The 17,586-nt window shown below is 43.9% G+C and overlaps 2 protein-coding genes across 2 annotated transcripts; one reads left to right on the top strand and one right to left on the bottom strand.

Moving 5' to 3' along the window:
- Positions 1 to 439: 439 nt before the first annotated feature.
- fbxw11b (F-box and WD repeat domain containing 11b) lies at positions 440 to 12,891 on the top strand. The gene is made up of 13 exons (XM_080833461.1): positions 440 to 516; positions 2,753 to 2,815; positions 3,307 to 3,526; positions 5,420 to 5,606; positions 5,916 to 6,006; positions 7,197 to 7,334; positions 7,707 to 7,825; positions 8,505 to 8,754; positions 9,963 to 10,081; positions 10,707 to 10,817; positions 11,274 to 11,352; positions 11,456 to 11,620; positions 11,761 to 12,891. The coding sequence occupies exons 1-12, from the start codon at positions 478 to 480 to the stop codon at positions 11,615 to 11,617; spliced, it is 1,578 nt and encodes a 525-aa protein (XP_080689587.1). The 5' UTR covers positions 440 to 477; the 3' UTR covers positions 11,618 to 11,620; positions 11,761 to 12,891.
- Positions 12,892 to 14,248: 1,357 nt separating this feature from the next.
- Positions 14,249 to 16,558, bottom strand: LOC308370846 (fibroblast growth factor 18-like; the record flags this gene model as incomplete). Its single annotated transcript, XM_080845565.1, has 5 exons — positions 14,249 to 14,513; positions 14,815 to 14,932; positions 15,541 to 15,718; positions 15,906 to 15,945; positions 16,527 to 16,558. 5 exons carry the CDS (start codon positions 16,556 to 16,558, stop codon positions 14,249 to 14,251), a joined length of 633 nt encoding a protein of 210 aa, XP_080701691.1.
- Between the last annotated feature and the right edge of the window lie 1,028 nt (positions 16,559 to 17,586).

Below are 17,586 nucleotides of genomic sequence, written 5' to 3' on the forward strand. Positions count from 1 at the left end.
TAAGGGAGTTGGAGCTTTTTTTTTTTTTTTTTTCAGGGATAAGCATACTGCGATCGGCAGCCTAAAGGGCATGTGAATTATACCAGGTATTGAAGACGCTGAAATATTCAGTGACTCATAACGCAGCCTGCTGAGACGTTGAGTCAATAATTCTGTGCGATTAGCTGGCATGTTTGATGTTCATCTTCGACTCAGTTTGGAAGGGCGATGACAGATACCAATCTGGCGATTTTACCAAAAGCGTGAATCATTGGGGATAACCTCAATCTTTGCCTTAGCAGCAGTAAAGATCCAATCGCGATCCAGTTCACAGCGAAAACAACACCCTCTTTGTCAGCGCTGGGCCAACCAGCCACTCATGCGATTTTATAAATACCCCTCCCCCTCCGCCCCTTGTGTTCTGACGTCGTCTCAGCTGCTGCTGCAGGCCGCCGACGCAGGGCTGGGTTTCCATTTTTTGCTGCGAGGAACAACAGTATGGAGCCGGAGATGGAGGACAAAACCGTGGAGCTAATGGTAGGGTGTAATTTTTTATTTAGCTTGACTTCGATGTTTGAGTATTTATTTAAAATTGAAAGCGATTTTGTCGGCTTTAGGAAAATCTGGTCGAATGTAGCGGTTGCAGATCGACAGAGGGGGTGGAAAAAGGAGGGGTGAGCTGGGAGACAAATAGCTAGCTACCTACTTTGATAGGGAGGGCCTGATACCATTCAGCTAGGTAGCTAGCAGAGTAGATTAGCTAGCTAGCCAAAAGTGCATCAGTTGGTAGATCTTCCCTTACTCAGTTATGTTCCCTCCCGGTGGGGGTAGTATAACATAGTTTACTTGGACATATTAGACATCGGGAATGTAGATATATTGAATTAAAACACTATTAGTTATGGTTGAATGCTAAGTCGTTTTTTAGCCGTCGGTGTTGACTAGCCATCAAGATACCAAGCTAACGTTCGCTAGCTAAGTGGGTCTCACTGCGGCGCCTCTGCGCCATTAGCCTGCCTATATCCGCGGTGTAATGGTGACGGTGGACGATGTCCAGATGACATTCATGTAATCGGGATTTTTTTAAATATTACAAGCGCTCAATTAAGCTTAATCTTATGAATCTCAAATAGTACCCGGGCAGAACCCTGCCCAGTCGGCTGTCAAAGCCGAGGTGAGAGGCGTTTCAAGCTGCGTAGAAGGAAGTAATTTGCTCGCTAGCAATAGCTGCCTTGCTAGCTAGATAAATTAGCTGGCTAACCTGGTTCGCCCGATTTGTATGAAGCTAGCTAACTATATGGCTACCGGCTTCTTTTTGATATGGGTGCAGCGGCGGTGTCATAATTGTTTTCAGTACCAATTTTGAGAAACGGTGGCCAAATGGTTGAAGTACCTCGTACCTGTAACCTATGTAGTTAGCTAACGACAGCTTAGTAACAGTGCTCGCAGTAACATTGACGTTAGTTGCTTCGTTCAGTGCTTTGATTGCAGTGTATGTGGTAACGTTAGTTTGATTTTACTGATGAAAATACTGAACAATGTGCTTGGTTGGGACGTTTTGTTGTAGAATGTAATTCCCGAAATGTATGGTGTAAGTTGGTGTATGATACTTACCACAGGTAACGTTATCTGCTAGCTGTGTTATAATGAATCGCAAGCCAATGTAGTGTTGGCTCCCATCACCTTGTCAACCTACCTGGACATGCAATATTTCATAATAGTTTGTGAGGTGGACACACGCTGTCGTGATGGGAAGAAACGTTACAACTAATGTAAGGGAAGTAGTTATATCACCAACAATACATTGCATATTTGTCCTAGTTAATTCCATTATTTAATTTTTCATAGAAGTTTGTATTCTCATCCGATAAGGAGTGATGGTTATGCAAATCAGTTGTTGCACCGGCGTCTAGATGGTTTCTTTTTTGTTGCCATGGATACAGTATTTTTTCTTTAAAAAAAGGCCTACGTGAATTTCACTGCAAATGTTATAAGGTGTGGCGACATTTCAAGAGCGCGAAAAGGATTTTGTCTATGATCCGAGACAGACAGCACAGTAGTTTCTGGTTCTGCAGTTGATGGGTCAGCATGAACATGCATGGTCTACAGAATTCCTGGAGTTGAGTAAAGTCAGACCAAAGTGTCTTCACACCTGCTGTATCCTATAAAAGGGCCTGGAAGTGGCACCCTCGGAACAGCAGCTGTGCCTGTTACTAGCTCCCGCTTACCCCAAGTTCTCGGTACCCTTTATTTGTACAGTCTCTTGTGCTATATTTGTGTTTAATTTGTCATGGGGTTATTCTGATTATAAACAGGGATGTGGTAAGACAAGCTAAGATTGGATGTGGCATCACAGTACGATATCAGCTGCCTGAAGCTGAAATGATGAAAACTATGTGGGCAGTTACCCAATCTACCTCTTAAAACAAACGCGAGGTTTAAAGGCATGGTGTTTGTGTTTGTTTTGCTGACATTTTGCTATGGGGCCTGGGCTAATGTGTATACTTTGGGCTCCTGAAAGGTTGCTTTCTTTCCTACACACACACACACACACTTACCCTGCTTAATATCATGCTCATACTGGAACCATACTGGTTGTTGTTTATACATAACAAACGCAGGACTGGACCATCATTCATGTTAGCATGAGCACAGAGCCAGAAAAGGTCAATTCATATTGTTTCAGTTGCTTTCCTTTTTCAGAGTAGTCTGCATGATCATCACTGCATTCATAGAGGTTCTTTGCTCTCTATCTCTCTCTCCCCCCTCACAGAACACCTCCGTCATGGAGTCACAGACAGGGGATCTCTCCCCCAAGACAACCACAGTGTTCAAGGTGAGCGAGCTACCTTCCAGTTCATCATTGAATAACATTATTTCTATGGGCTTGAGCAAAACTGACATTCTGTCCACTGTCTCCTTTGGCTATATTTGTCTTGGTTCCTCCAGATATGTTTCATAGATAGAAATGGCTTGTTTTCCATCAGAGATACCATTTGTTGTTGAGGTATTAAGTTTGCCAATGGTGAAATATATATATATTTTTTGCCCTTTAAAAGGCTGCTTTTGACCTCCCCCAGTCAATTGGCAATGGCATGCATGCAAAAGAGGTGTAATTGATTTTTTTAAACTAATTATTGATTTCTGAACACATTGAATTTTGGACTGGATTGCTTGTAGTCCAATTTTTAGACTGTATTTTTTCCCCCAAATTAATTTACCCTCCATGAATGCCATGTACTTTGCCTTTCAGTACTGTCACTTTCATCTGTATATGTTGAGAATGCAGAGAATGGTGTTCTGTTTCATTATTTTATCTGATTTCAGATCAGCAATGGTCCCATGACGGGCTCGCGGAAACGGCCATCGGAAGGCAACTACATGAAGGAGAAGGATGTATGCATACAGCTGTTTGACCAGTGGTCTGAGGCCGACCAGGTGGAGTTTGTGGAGCACCTGATCTCGCGCATGTGCCATTACCAGCACGGCCATATCAACTCCTACCTCAAGCCCATGCTCCAAAGGGATTTCATCACAGTACTGCCAGGTACACTTACCAACATCAGGTTAAGACTCGACAGAGTCTCTTTCTCGTTGCCATTCCTATACTGAGAACCTGGCCTTGGAGAACAATTGCAGTGTAATTCATCTAGTAGAGTTTGAATTTATTAGGCTTGACAGTAGTTCAGGTCATGAATCGCTTGTGTGTCTGTTTACCCTGTTTTTTGAGAGTAGACTGTCAGTGCTGGGTTTGTCTTACTGGTCGAAAGTGTTTAATATGTGCAAATAGTGGCAAGACGTGCATTGATATGGAATTGCTTTGTCAGTAAGTGACTAAAAACAACTTAATGTGGCTAATATTGTTAATCTGTTCACACATTGATCTGTGGTTGATACTGTAAGTATAGAAGGTGTAGAAAAACCAGGGCAGGTCTGTGTTTGCCATTTCATCCATAGCCTGTATAACATAAAGGAATGCCGTCCTGTCAGTGTAAACATGGTTGATCCTCGTTTTAGTGTGTTGGAGTCCACTTCGCTCGGCTTTTTCACCCGCCTACCAGTTTGGTCATGATGCTCCTGACTTCAGACACGTATTGAGATGCTTTGTTCGTGCCACAGATTCCACCGCGGACTGATCCTAAATCCATTTTTAGCATTATCTGCTGGGGCTGCTCCCGGCTCTTGTAAGGAGTACCCCTCCTATTTGCCTGCAGCCAGGGACGCACCCTATTGTATTTTTGTGAGTCACACAGAGTTGAATGAAATGTTTTGAGTAGTAAAAAAAAAGATGAAAACAGGATTTCTCCTGTTTAATGGTACTCACAGATTTTAACTGTGCTTTTGGAGAGAAATTTACAGAATAGTGTAAGAGATAAGGGATTGCCCACCTGTGCATTTGATTGAGCATCCACAGCTTGTCAACATTTTGAAGCGTTTCTGTCATTATTTGTTGACACTAAATTGAATTGTGGGCATAGTTTAACATTTGTCACCAGAAATCCCTAGAGCCCCCTTCTTATGTCCTGGTCTATCTTTTTGTGTTTCCTTCAATCCATCTTTCTTTTTGGAGAGGCTTAAATGTTGGATTTACTGTGCCCAGGGACAATAATGACCTGTCTCTCACAGACATGGCCTGTCTGCTCTTTAGAGGGCTACCCCTGGTATTATAGCTGTCTTGATGTGACTGGTGACGGTGACACCACGTCGGCCTCTGCCTGGATACTCTCAAAGGTGTGTCGTGGAGAGTAGTCTAATACCCCATTCAGTGAAAATCAGGTTAAAAGCCTACCTACCTAAACAAACCTGGTTAACATGTCCATTTGGTGGTTTTTATATGAAACATGACATACCATGTCACGAGGGAAATAAGCAGTCAATGCCATTCCCTGGCTGAGTATTTCCACCTGGGAACTGCAGTGTATCAATGCCTAGGTGTCACATTTGACATACCTAATGAACCAAGCCCTGTTAGATCCTTTTATTATAGCCACTGATCCTCACTACATATGATGTAAAATGGAATAACCAACCCCCCCATACATACGGAATATGGCTGTGTATTTGCAAGAATCTGGCGATACTATACACATTCATATTAAGGGGTTACAATACAATATATGGCGATAAACTGTGATACTGTTAACAAGGCGATATATTAAGATTTAAAAAAATAATAATAATTTAAGGAAATCTTTGGAGTGAAGCATCAAATGGCTGAAGATAGATTACCTCACTGCTATCCAGTGGTGGGGGGTTTAAACACAAGACAAAATAAACCACTATCTACCACAAACCTTAGCATTTAAACTATTGATTAAAAAGCGGTTTTGACATTGATAACACCATCACAAAATGTAACATTTATCGACATTTATTTTTTCACACCTGGCATACTGAACTTCCTGTCCCCCCCCCCCCCCCCCCCAATTTTTCCCTGTAGCTCAGGGTCTGGACCACATAGCGGAGAACATCCTGTCATTCCTGGACGCGCGCTCGCTGTGCTCGGCTGAACTGGTGTGTAAGGAGTGGCAGCGGGTCATCTCCGAAGGCATGCTGTGGAAGAAACTGATTGAGCGCATGGTCCGCACCGACCCCCTCTGGAAGGGCTTGTCGGAGAGGCACCAGTGGTGAGTTCAGTACCACCTCTGTAGTTGTGTTGTAACAAACTCTTTATGTGCCAGACAATTCTGTATTGGCTGTTCTGTGAAATAGAAATAGAAAGATTGTGAATTGCCTGGAGAAACAGTTTCAAGTGTGTTAGTCACATTAGCAGATTTGCATTTTCCTAGCAAGTATTTAAAGTATCATAGCATAGTCTGTAAATGTTTCAGAATTGTTAATGTTTATTGATGCTGATCATTATCCAAAGTGTAACCCAGGATTGAGATGTAGCTGAAAGTGTGAAGCCTAATCTCCTATCTTGCTGAATCCATCAGGGAGAAGTACCTTTTCAAGAACCGAACAACAGAAGTTCCGCCAAATTCCTACTACCGCTCCCTGTATCCAAAAATAATCCAAGACATCGAGGTGAGTGCCGCAGCGCTGAGCTTTCCCTGTTAAGTGAGATTAAAACAGACTGTTGGACAAAGACAGGCGCACATCAGCACTGCAGTGAATAACGATGATTTATGACTGAAGGGAGAGCTGCTGCGACCGTTTCTCCCCCCTCAGCAGTTTGAAGAGGACGCCATGTGGGGACATTATGTCTTGACTCCACGGGACCCTGTACTGCCAGAGAGAATGTTTACTCAAAGCCCAGATGCCACTTTTTGAGTTTTCTTTTGACCCAGCTAAATTCTGTCTGGTTGTAGTGAAGTACTTTGATAGCCCCTATGCTGTACAATTGAATACATCCGGCTGTGCATCAGTGCTGGCGGAAGTCAACAGACAGAAGCCTAATGCATGATTATTAGAAAGATGAAGACACCCAGGCCAGTACTGACCTGAGTCGGTATGCAGAATATAATAGAATAGAGAGACTTTCTTATAGATGGACGGTCAGAGCTACGGATGAGAAAGGGCGTGGGTTCCAACAGCACGCCAAGAAGTCAGATGAGGTGACAGCTGAGGCTGGCACTCTGTCTTTTTTTTTTTTTTTCTCAAAAGGGAGGTAAACTAAGATGGGTAGATTTTACACATTCGAGAGAGCTAATTTAAACCAGGGCAGGAAGCCAACTGCTCTGTTGCTTTGAATACATTTTGAATGGTGTGATCGTGTTCTTTATTGTGGAATCGCAGACATGTTATAGCGACCGTGTTCGTTGCGAATTGGCTGGGTGCCGGTATGTGTTAACCAGGGTGTGCAATCTCTGGTAAGGTTTTAAGCGTGTGTGGAATGGAAAATGTAGGCCCCATCAGTACAGTATACCTATGTCTCCCCTCTCTCTTTGTCGTCATGGGTATTAGTTGGGCTTCGAGAAAAAGGTAAAGCGGTGTTGCAAAGTGACTGAAATGAGGCGAGAAGTGTTTGTGGAGGGAATAGCTACACCGCCCATTAACCATTAAGAAACCTATGACACCAATCAGGGGAAACCAAATAAGCAAGAAGCGCTAATAAGCAAATTTTCCCAGGCAAATTGGAAATGCCATGAGCAAGTTACACTCAGAAATTGTGTAGCAGTGTCTTTCTGGAGGACTGTTTGTAGGGCCTCGGCTTCGTGTCAGGCTTATTCTTTTTGCCTTGTCTCACCCTCCACCCCCCTTTCTCTCCTGATCAGACTATCGAGGCCAACTGGAGGTGTGGGCGGCACAACCTGCAGAGGATTCAGTGTCGCTCCGAGAACAGCAAAGGTGTTTACTGCCTACAGTATGACGACGACAAAATCATCAGCGGCCTCCGCGACAACTCCATCAAGGTGTGTGTGTATGCGTTGGAGGTTTTGGCCTCACGCGAAATCTGTGCATCTGTGGGTGTGTGGAGATGGAAGAATTGTTCTCCTCTCGCTTTAAGGCCCAATTTGACTAGCGCGTTCATGATTTGCATTGCACTAAGACTATATAAAAATATTTTAACCCTCAGTGACTGCACACCAACAACCAGGCAAGTGTATTCCCTGAACTTGACGCAATGATCTATGCATGAAATATGTGTGTGTGGAAGTGAGATGCAATGTTTGACTGTTGTTCAGATCTAGGATACACAGACCCTGCAGAGATATGTGTGTGTGTGTGTGTGTGTGTGTGTGTGTAGGTGGGATTGTTGAACCGGTTTCTCCTTTGTTTTGCAGATCTGGGATAAACAGACCCTGGAGTGTCTGAAGATCCTGACGGGCCACACCGGCTCTGTGCTCTGCCTGCAGTATGACGAGCGGGTCATCGTCACAGGCTCCTCAGATTCCACCGTCAGGTCTGCAACCTCCTCTTCTTCATGCCTTAGTGTGTCCCTTTTCCCCCTCTTCCCCCCCCTCCTGGACACCCACCAATCCATCATATCACTAGTAGTAAATTCACAATGTAAAAAAGCAGGAAGTCTCTTTTGAATACCTACATCACTGGCACTAGGCGCTTCACTACTCAACACTCTTATTGGTCTGACTGATAAAACAGCTCTTTCTTTATCATACACCCCCAGAGACTCTCTTCAAGCTCCATACCCATGGGGCCCCACCACTTTTCTGTCACTGTTCTCTCTCTTCTCCTCTTTCGGACATCTGCTTAGTTCATCCCACCATTCCCATTGCCCTCTACCAGATTTCCGTTCAGTTTCTATAGTGCCATAGTTCTGTCATATTATTGACATCTTATTTATGCTATTCTGTCTAGACTCGTGGAGTGTTTCACAGCTGTGTGTGTGTGTGTGTGTATCACATGCACGTGCACATACAAGTGTGCAGTGTAGAGGCATAAGGGGTAGATAAGTGTTCACCTACTTTTGCTGTTATCATAAACCACAGTAGCTAACCTTCTACCCTGAGGCTTCAGATATCCACAGCTTATGCTGGCCAACTGCATAGTGCTATTAGCATTAGCATGTTACATGTTGGTGCTTGTTGGTCATCATCCCTCTGTCTGCTTGTCTGTGGCAGGGTGTGGGACGTGAACTCGGGCGAGGTGCTGAACACGCTCATTCACCACAACGAGGCGGTGCTGCATCTGCGCTTCTGCAACGGCCTGATGGTGACGTGCTCCAAGGACCGCTCCATCGCCGTGTGGGACATGGCCTCACCCACCGACATCAGCCTGCGCCGTGTGCTGGTGGGCCACCGCGCCGCCGTCAACGTGGTTGACTTTGACGACAAGTATATCGTCTCTGCATCGGGCGACCGCACTATAAAGGTCAGTTGGGGGAGGGAGGTCATTGCTGCATCATTGCTTTTGTGGGTAATTTTTAGGGTACTGTGGAAATGTTGGATTGGTTGGTTCTCTGTATAATTTCGTCAGCAGATGTACATATATGGATATGTCTGGTTGGGGGATGTATAGTTTGCTCTGTGTGAGAGATTGTCTTCAGCCTGGTGATGCTATACCGCTGTGCCATCTATGTAGTCTTATCTTTGATTTGAGTGATATTGAATTGTAAAGTTGTGAAGTAAAGTGTCTCCTTTAAACTGACAAATTCAGTTAGTGCAAGTCAAGTGTAAAACAAGTTCTGTTCTCCCAAATAACTATTGGTTTGAGTGGAAGTGGTTTACTGTTTGGTTACTGGTTTAAAGGCTACATAGATAACCCCGTATTTTGGGGCACATTTTGCCGTCCACAAAAGTTAACGGCAATCGAAAAGGCGCCACATTACTCGCCATATCTCAAATCCCCAAATCGCTCAGGTGCTCCCACCTTCAGCAGAGCAGTGTTTTCAATGTCCACCAGAGGGTGCTGGATTGCAGTGCTCTGCTGTGTGCTGGTGTCTGCTGGTACCAGGACCTAGTCCAGACTCCAGTCCTGACAGTATCGCTGCCGCTGGCCAACGTCTGGCTTGGCCCCTCAGCTCACCTCGACTTGGGCTCAGTTCTACTCTGCACCCGCCCTCGCGCTCTCTTCCAGACGCTGGATTTGTGGGCAGCCGGGATTCCAGGAACAAAGACCCGTGCGAGCCCACCCATCGCCTTGGGAGAAAGGCCAAAGCATTCCGCACAAGCAAGAGAGAAAAAAAGGGAGGGGTGAAAAAAAAAAATCTCTCCAGAGCTGTCTGCTACAGCTCTGTTCGACATCTCCCAAAAACATTCCCCGAATGATGAGGGAGGGCAGGCAGGGCATGCACTCAAGTCTGTGTGTGTGCGTGCGTGCGTGCGTATGCGTGCCATAGGAGCACTGCAGGAGTTACCCAACAGGTCCAGCCTCGTCACTCATGACTGTCGTGTAGCTTTGGCTTTGAGAATTTTTGAGTGGCTTTGAAATTTGGGTCGTCCTTGATTTATGGGAAATACTCACCATATTCATAGAGATCTACTTCACATTGTGTTATGTGTTCCCAAGCCTGGGTCATTTTTTCTCTGTTCTGCATTGACACTCTCTCTCTCTCTCTCTCTCTCTCGTTGCCTCTACAGGTATGGAGCACCAGTACGTGCGAGTTTGTGCGCACACTTAACGGGCACAAGCGGGGCATCGCCTGCCTGCAGTACAGGGACAGGCTGGTGGTCAGCGGCTCATCTGACAACACTATCAGGTGCGTTGGAAATCTGCCGCTCATTGCTGACCTAAGATCGGGAGCGTAGCTCAAACATTCTATTGGATGTACTTTATTGATCCCTGATGGGAAATTCTGTGTTATAACATGTGGGGTCCCTGAAGAATCTCTACCTCTATAGTCCCTGAAGAATCTCTATCTCTATAGTCAAAACCTTTTTTCCCTGCTAAACCCCCTACCTGAGAGAATCTTGGAAGTGAACACTTTACCCACGTATTGGGAAAACTAATTTTGCATAAAGCTAAAGCCATTCAAGTTTTTCCCACGTAATTTACTGAAATGTAATTACTAATATTCCAGGATGTGTATTCTGCATGTCATTCTACATATTTTCAGTAACATCTAGAAATATATTCCAGTAAACTGAATGATTTGACACTGATCAAGGGATATTTTTTATAAGTGATTATGTAAGTGTAAGGGATATTTCTATATTTATTGATAAGTGACTATGTAAGTGGGAAGAGATCTATTTCTATGTATTTTAAATGTTGGTTGTGTACTGGGAATGTTATTCTTTATGGAAAGAGTAAAAGACATTTATGTTGCCCTTCAGTTTTCTGCAGACTTTTCATGTCTGGCCCTGTGTTGTGTTCTCTTCCAGGTTGTGGGATATTGAGTGTGGTGCATGTTTGCGAGTTTTGGAAGGTCACGAGGAGTTGGTCCGGTGCATTCGGTTCGACAACAAGCGTATCGTTAGTGGAGCGTATGACGGGTGCGAAAGGCCTTTTATCTTTCTTGTCCTCATGTATTTATTTCAGTCTGAACCACTTTCTTGCATTCTGTCGGATGATGTTTCATTATAATCAGTTTGGATTATATTCAGTAGCCTTGATAGACCCTAGCACATTACTCTTTTGCTCCAGTCAAGGGGAAAGGAGTGCCCTCAGTGGTAGAAATGACATTGATGGGCATTTTGTGAAATACTGCAATGCATATTTCCTTCTTAAATCTTTTGTCTTGGGTCTTTAGTTGGTTATAAAGGTAAATGTTACTCATATTATTAGTGCTACTCCAATTAAATACATTATAACCATGGTGTACTTGTAATCGTATTTCATCATCTGTACATGTGGTAAGCTTTACATTCTAGACTCTGCTTGGAAAGTCATGCTTGACAGCGATGAGGAGGAGGATGTTGATGTTAATGAGGCGTTTTTGGTTTCTGTAGTAAAATCAAAGTTTGGGACCTGCAAGCTGCACTGGATCCACGGGCTCCTGCCAGCACGCTCTGTTTGCGTACATTGGTGGTGAGTAGAGCTGCAGGAACACACGGAATAAGAACAGGAGGGTGGTTGTCATGGTGTCGATGATGAAGGTGGAGAGTTCTGACCGATCTTTTTTGTTCTGCAGGAGCACTCTGGTCGAGTCTTCAGGCTTCAGTTTGACGAGTTCCAGATCATCAGCAGTTCCCATGACGACACTATTCTTATATGGGACTTCCTCAATGTCTCAACCAATGGACAAAACGAAGGGCGATCGCCCTCCCGCACGTATACATACATCTCTAGATAGCAGGTTTGTTAATCTACACACACACACACACACACACACACACACACAGAAATATATGTGTCACAGACAAGTTACATCCTGTCCCAAAGTGTTAACACTAAAGATAAATTATGGTCTTGTCCTTCTTCTTTTTTTTTTTATAGGGTAGGCCCAGCGATGGTCACTGTATGAGTGTGTGTTTGTGTGCGTGAATGTGTATGTTCGTGTGTGTGAATGTGCGGGGATTGTCCTGACGACCGAGCCTCTGTGTCAGTATGCCAGGATATGAAGTCGAGGAAAAGAATTCCCCCCCCCCTCCCTCCCCTTCCTTCCCCGTCTCTTCCTCTCCTCTCACCTTCTCTCCACATCTCTCCATCCTCCTCTTCCTCCTCCACGTGGGAGTGACGCACCTCCACCACAGAGCCCCTCCTCCCCACTCTACACGCACCCCTCCTGCGCCTGAGCTCACAGACATTTCACCACAGGTGGAGGGGTGAAAGAATAGAAAGATGGATGGATGGATGGACAGATGGAATGGGCAGCGCCTCTCGAAAAAGAGACGTCACAGAGAGGAAAAAGGTGCAGGAGGGCAGTAGGAGCTCCTCCCTGTCACCCCCAACAACAAGACTGAGTGACAGAGCTCCCAGTCCCACCCCTGTGGGCCCAAAAGACATTTTTTCAGTGGATCCGTTTTGCTTTTATTTGTTTGATCTTTTTTTTTTTTTCTTGCTTTTGTTATCTTATTGGAGGTTTTTTTTCTGACAGAAGAGAAAAAAAATGGTGGAAGACCTGGAGGAAGGAGAGTGTCTTCCATATGGACTTACTGCATGAATGGATGATTGGACAATAGAGTGTGCTAGTGACCCCCTATTTTTCGGTCTTTCTTACTTTTTTATTCTTTGACTTTCTTCTCTCTTTTTTTTTATTTGGGGAAATTTTAATTAATTTTTGCTTTCTTTGTCATATCGTACTCTAATAATTGTAATTCTGTCCCCCCCCTTACAGACTTCTACAGTGTCTCTCCACTCTCCTCTATTCTTCTCTCGCCTGCTCTATCTCTCTTCTTTGCCCGTCCTGTCTTGTCCCATTTTTGCAGTCTGCTTGTCTAGGTTTCGAATGACCTATAAATGAGCTGAATTTAGTTGTAAAACAGAGTTGTCTTGTCTAAAATTGTGTTGTATATTGAAATGATTTTTTTTAAGAAAAAAAAACACATTATTATTAATAAGAATAAAGATCTTGACTGTGAAGGAGTGTTAAAGCACTTGTAGAAGTCAGTTGTGTGAGTGTATGCGTACGTCTGTGTGTGCGTGCGTGTGCACTGTGCATCTGTCTGGGGAGTGTTTAGCATGCATGACATCCTAAATGGTGTGTGTGTGTGTGTGTGTGTCGTGAGTAAGGGTGGAGTGGGTCGAAGTCATTCAGCCGATAGAATGTTGGGGCCTTATGAGGGTGATCAACAGTGTTGTAGACGAATTGAGGCCAGACTGCCTAAGCTCTTTCTTCTACTCTTTCTCTTTATTTCGGTCTCTATCCCTTGTTCCCTCTCAGGTTTTCCGCAACTCACTTACTAACACATGGGTTTCTTCAGTTTCATATGTTCTACACACCAATGCACAATCAGAAGTAACTCATTTCTGTAAATATAGTAGAATTAATGGATTACTAGTATTACATCATACTAGTGAAGTCAATGTGATTAATGGACATTTGAAGACATTTGAAAGGGTGAATCGCATTGTGACCACTAGGTGGTGCTGAAATGTTTGAGAATGTTTTTAGAAATGCCTGTAGTTCCCTCCTTCAAACAGCTCAAGGTAGAGCTGCTACAAACAAACATTGATAAACCTCCACACATCATTGATGAAATAAATAATTTTATTAACAGTAGAGATTATAATCAATCATATTTCATTTCTCGCAAGAGTTGGTGTATAAGCTGTGCGTTACTGTATAACAGCAGCATGTCGTATTGTTTCAAATGCAGAAACCAAAGGTCCTGTGTCTAGAATAAAAAACGGTATCAACAGAGGCCATGGTTGAGTGGATAAAGATGAATGTTGTATCCACACGTCTAAACATGTATTCATATTTCAATTTCAAACTGAACGTTAGTATTTTCTCTCTGTACGTTCAACTGGGCACTGTAGTTGCCACCGACACAGTCCTCATACTTTCTTTGGTCTCCAGTGCTACTCCAACGTTTTGAAGCCGTGTGTTTGTAGGTCAGCAGACTTGAACTTGAGAGTAAATATTTGTGAACAGATATAGCTGTCCACTCATTTTCTACAACACAATATTGGTAATTTACAACTGATTGGTGAAGAAAATGAAGGAGTGTATGTCACGGTTACTCAGTGGTCATAGTTTTCAATTAAGTGTCCACAGGAAGTGTATTTTTTTCCCAATATAAGAAGCAATTAACTGACTGAAAAAAAAGTTCTCCCAAGCTGCATCAACTTGGGGGGGGGGGGGGTTCTGTCTAGGAAAATGGTGCCAGACACAAGGTCTAATCCAAAAAAAAAAATGGAACAGGATCGTGGATGAAAGTCCAAAGACAGAGGGAGTCCACATTCGTCATTCTTCATGTTACTGTCATTCTGGCTTTCCCAGACATGAAGTTTTTTGTCTCTTGGATGTACCAGAAGCCCTCTAACTGGGCCTTGTCTCCTGATCTGTTTTAGTCTTCTTGTTGACGGTGGTGAAGCGAACGGTGACTGTGTCTGGAGCATCCTGCCACGGCGGGGGGCGCTTCATGAAGTGCACGTCCTGCTGGTTAGACAGCGTTTGGGGACCACGCCGAGGCCTCCCCTTTTTGGTGAACCCCACGTACCAGCCGCTGTGACTGGCTGACATCAGTGCTGTGTAATTATTTTCCAGAATCTTCTCAATGAAGACACAATCCTCACTGAGATTTCTGGCCCTCTACAATGGAAGGCAAATTATATTTTTTTTTACCATATAAGTATGCACACTGAAAAGCTAAATTCAATTTAGCAATGTTAAGCCAATACTGTAGCCATGGCATTATAAGGGATTAGTTATAACCTAATTAACTAGTGAATTACTAACTAGCATGCCTGTTGACTTTTCTCTCTGTACATAACAAAGGATGCCACAAAGGTATCTGTTTTCACAGTTCTTTTTTCCAATTAAACACAGAGCTTGTATAACATCTGGCTGGGTACAGCCATAAAGGGAGCCAAGGGTAGCTTTACAATTGACTTGCCTTCCCAATGAGCTTCCCTCTGCGGTTCATGCACAGGTAGAAGTTGGTCTCCTTCCCACGAATTCTGACTTGACTCCCAAAGGTGTCGGCTTCAACAATAAGCTGGGCTTGTAAAGAGAGAGAGGGATGAAGAAAGAAATGGAGAATTTTACAAGGAGGGATTGGGAAGCTGTTGTGGGTATATTTCCTTTTGGTTGTAGAGTGAAGGAACTCTCTAATCAGCTGTAAGTCTCACACAGCCTGTGAAAAATGACACGCATTATCTTTGTCTGAGGCCCCCTTTGGATAATATATGTGACCCTGCACAGCGCAGAAGTCAAGCCAGATCAATACAGAGATCAATAACACCCAGGGCAGATGGAAAATCCATAAAATGATTGATGGAAGTATTGTCTCATATTTACAAGCCTTTTGCACTGCTTCACCCTTCTCTAATCATGTTGTGTTTTTTTTTTGTTCGACCTCACAAAGGGAAAAAAGAAATTCCCTCAAGCTTTTGTTATTCACTATCGTAATTTATCTTGAAAGCAACTCATTTAACAGCTTGTTTCAGTTTTTATTAGTGGCTTTGTATCAGATGCATTTATTTTTGGCTTACCACTACCATTTCCTAAAAATACTTTTATTTCAGTTGTGCTATAGACTATTTTTATTAACTACTGCATGTGGTCGAGTGAGAGACTCTCCTCCTCTTAAGCAGATGGCTGAGGCTTACCATATTTGTTCCCATCCTCTCCGTTGGCACTGATCCTTTTCCCCAGGACCTGGACGTGTTTGCCGCTGGTTCTGCTGTACAGCTGATAGAGCCTGTGGTACGTACGGCTCATGGCGTCCCGCAGACGCGTCTGGTTCTCCACGTGCACACTGAAGTTGAAGTTATCAACGGCAAGCACCTGTTAGTGGTGGCAGTCAGACAGAGAGACAGAGTTGTTACTGTACTTCTTTTTTTGGTCCTTAGAGTTAGGTCCAGGTTAGTGGGGATGCACACCAATACAACAAATCAAAGCCAATCAAATGTATCCCATTGCTCCTGTACACATGCACATATGTAAACCAGTGAGACCGCTCACATATGCTTACCTGAAGAGGGCTGCAAACTACCAGTAAAGCCTGGAAACACCTAAGAGAGAAAAGATGGGATGAGTTATGAATGCTTATATATCACTGCTGCTGATCAGACACCTTTATGACTGGTTGATACTTTTCTAAGTACTTCTTTTTAACCCATTGCAAGTAAACATCCATGAAATAGAATATGTATTGTTGTACTGTAAAGTTATGTTTCAGTTTCATGTGTGTCAGCTATATGTCACAGTTCCATGGTATCTTAAATGCTCCAGTCTCTCCACCAGACCTCCAAGGTCACTGTTTAACTGCATGAACTTGTGCAGTTGGATAACAAATGACACATAGCAAAGAACACAACAATGAATTAAAAAATTCAGACAAGAGTGTCTGCATGGTAACATGTGAAATGTGAGAGCACTCAAAACAACCTACTGAATGGACAACATCTGTACATGTCAGGTATGAAGGTATGATTAAAGGGCTCAGCGTCAGTCAATCTTAAACTCGAATAAGAGGCCCGTCTATGCATCACAGATCATCTAACCTCGTCAAATGAAGTAAGACGGTAACTATCAGACCTCTGTATTATCGGTTTGGCATTGATCAAGTCTGTCATTTTTAACTGTAACTTACATTATGAGCAGCGCTGAGAGCAGGGGCCGCATCGCTTGTGACATGAGTTTGACCTGTCCAGCTATCATGAAAAAGTCTTACGAGTCCCGTATTTGTCCGTATTCTTCTCAGAGTATGTAGTGGCCTCCACTGATTTCTGTAAACCCACGAGAACATCCGCGATGATGGTGGCGCAAGACGTGTTTCGTGCGAAGGCATTCGCTGCTGGCACTGAACTCCTCACAACCAATTTGGTTTGGAGCGACAGGTGAACAGCCGCCGTCAAACTGAGCCAAGTTTCTGCTTCAATTGGCCGTCTCAATGTGTGTCACCAGAGGGATTTTTTTCTATGTGTTTCTTAACCATATTCTCTTGATGTTAAACATTTTAGGGTTAGCCCATATCTAGAGGATACTCCACTGTCTGCAGCGATCAGCGATATTACACCATCCAGGATTTAACCGCAGGAGCATGCATCCACAGTGGTTGAGGCAATCTTCGTTCTTGACATATTTCCATGCGTAACGGGTGAAGACGGAAAAAGTTCCTGCATTTTTAACGACTTAGAGCCATCTTTTCAGCTGTTTGAAACTGAGGTCTTAGCATGTTCACAGTAACGCATCCTTCAGACGGAATTGAAGCAGCAGTTGTGTGAAGTAGGCTATCCTATCCTTAGGTGCAACGGAGTGCCAAAGCAGAATTGAGCACCTTCGCAGGTTGGAGTTGAGGTGACGAACTCGTCGGCTTCTGACCCCGATCATTCATGGCTCGTTCGTCTGATGGTGATCAGGAAGCCAAAAAGCTGTGTAACAGCCAGTTACCCACCCGGTTCGCAATGGAGCGAGTGAGAGTGGAGAACTTCAACTGCAGACTATCCAACTCAAGCTGACAGTCTGGGGCAGCAACGGAAGGACGTATGAAGAAACATTAATCCTGATTAGGTTAAAGGAGTTCAAAGTTGTGTTTCAAGGCAAAAATCCAAAGCAAAAGGACGCATCCTGTGCCCACAACTGACACTTCAAAAATCACTCCACACCTGACCTGTCGTCTGTGTTCTGTCCGATACGTGGCTCTGACAATT

The sequence above is a fragment of the Sprattus sprattus genome, assembly GCF_963457725.1.
Source record: "Sprattus sprattus genome assembly, chromosome: 1".
NCBI classification, from domain to species: domain Eukaryota; kingdom Metazoa; phylum Chordata; class Actinopteri; order Clupeiformes; family Clupeidae; genus Sprattus; species Sprattus sprattus.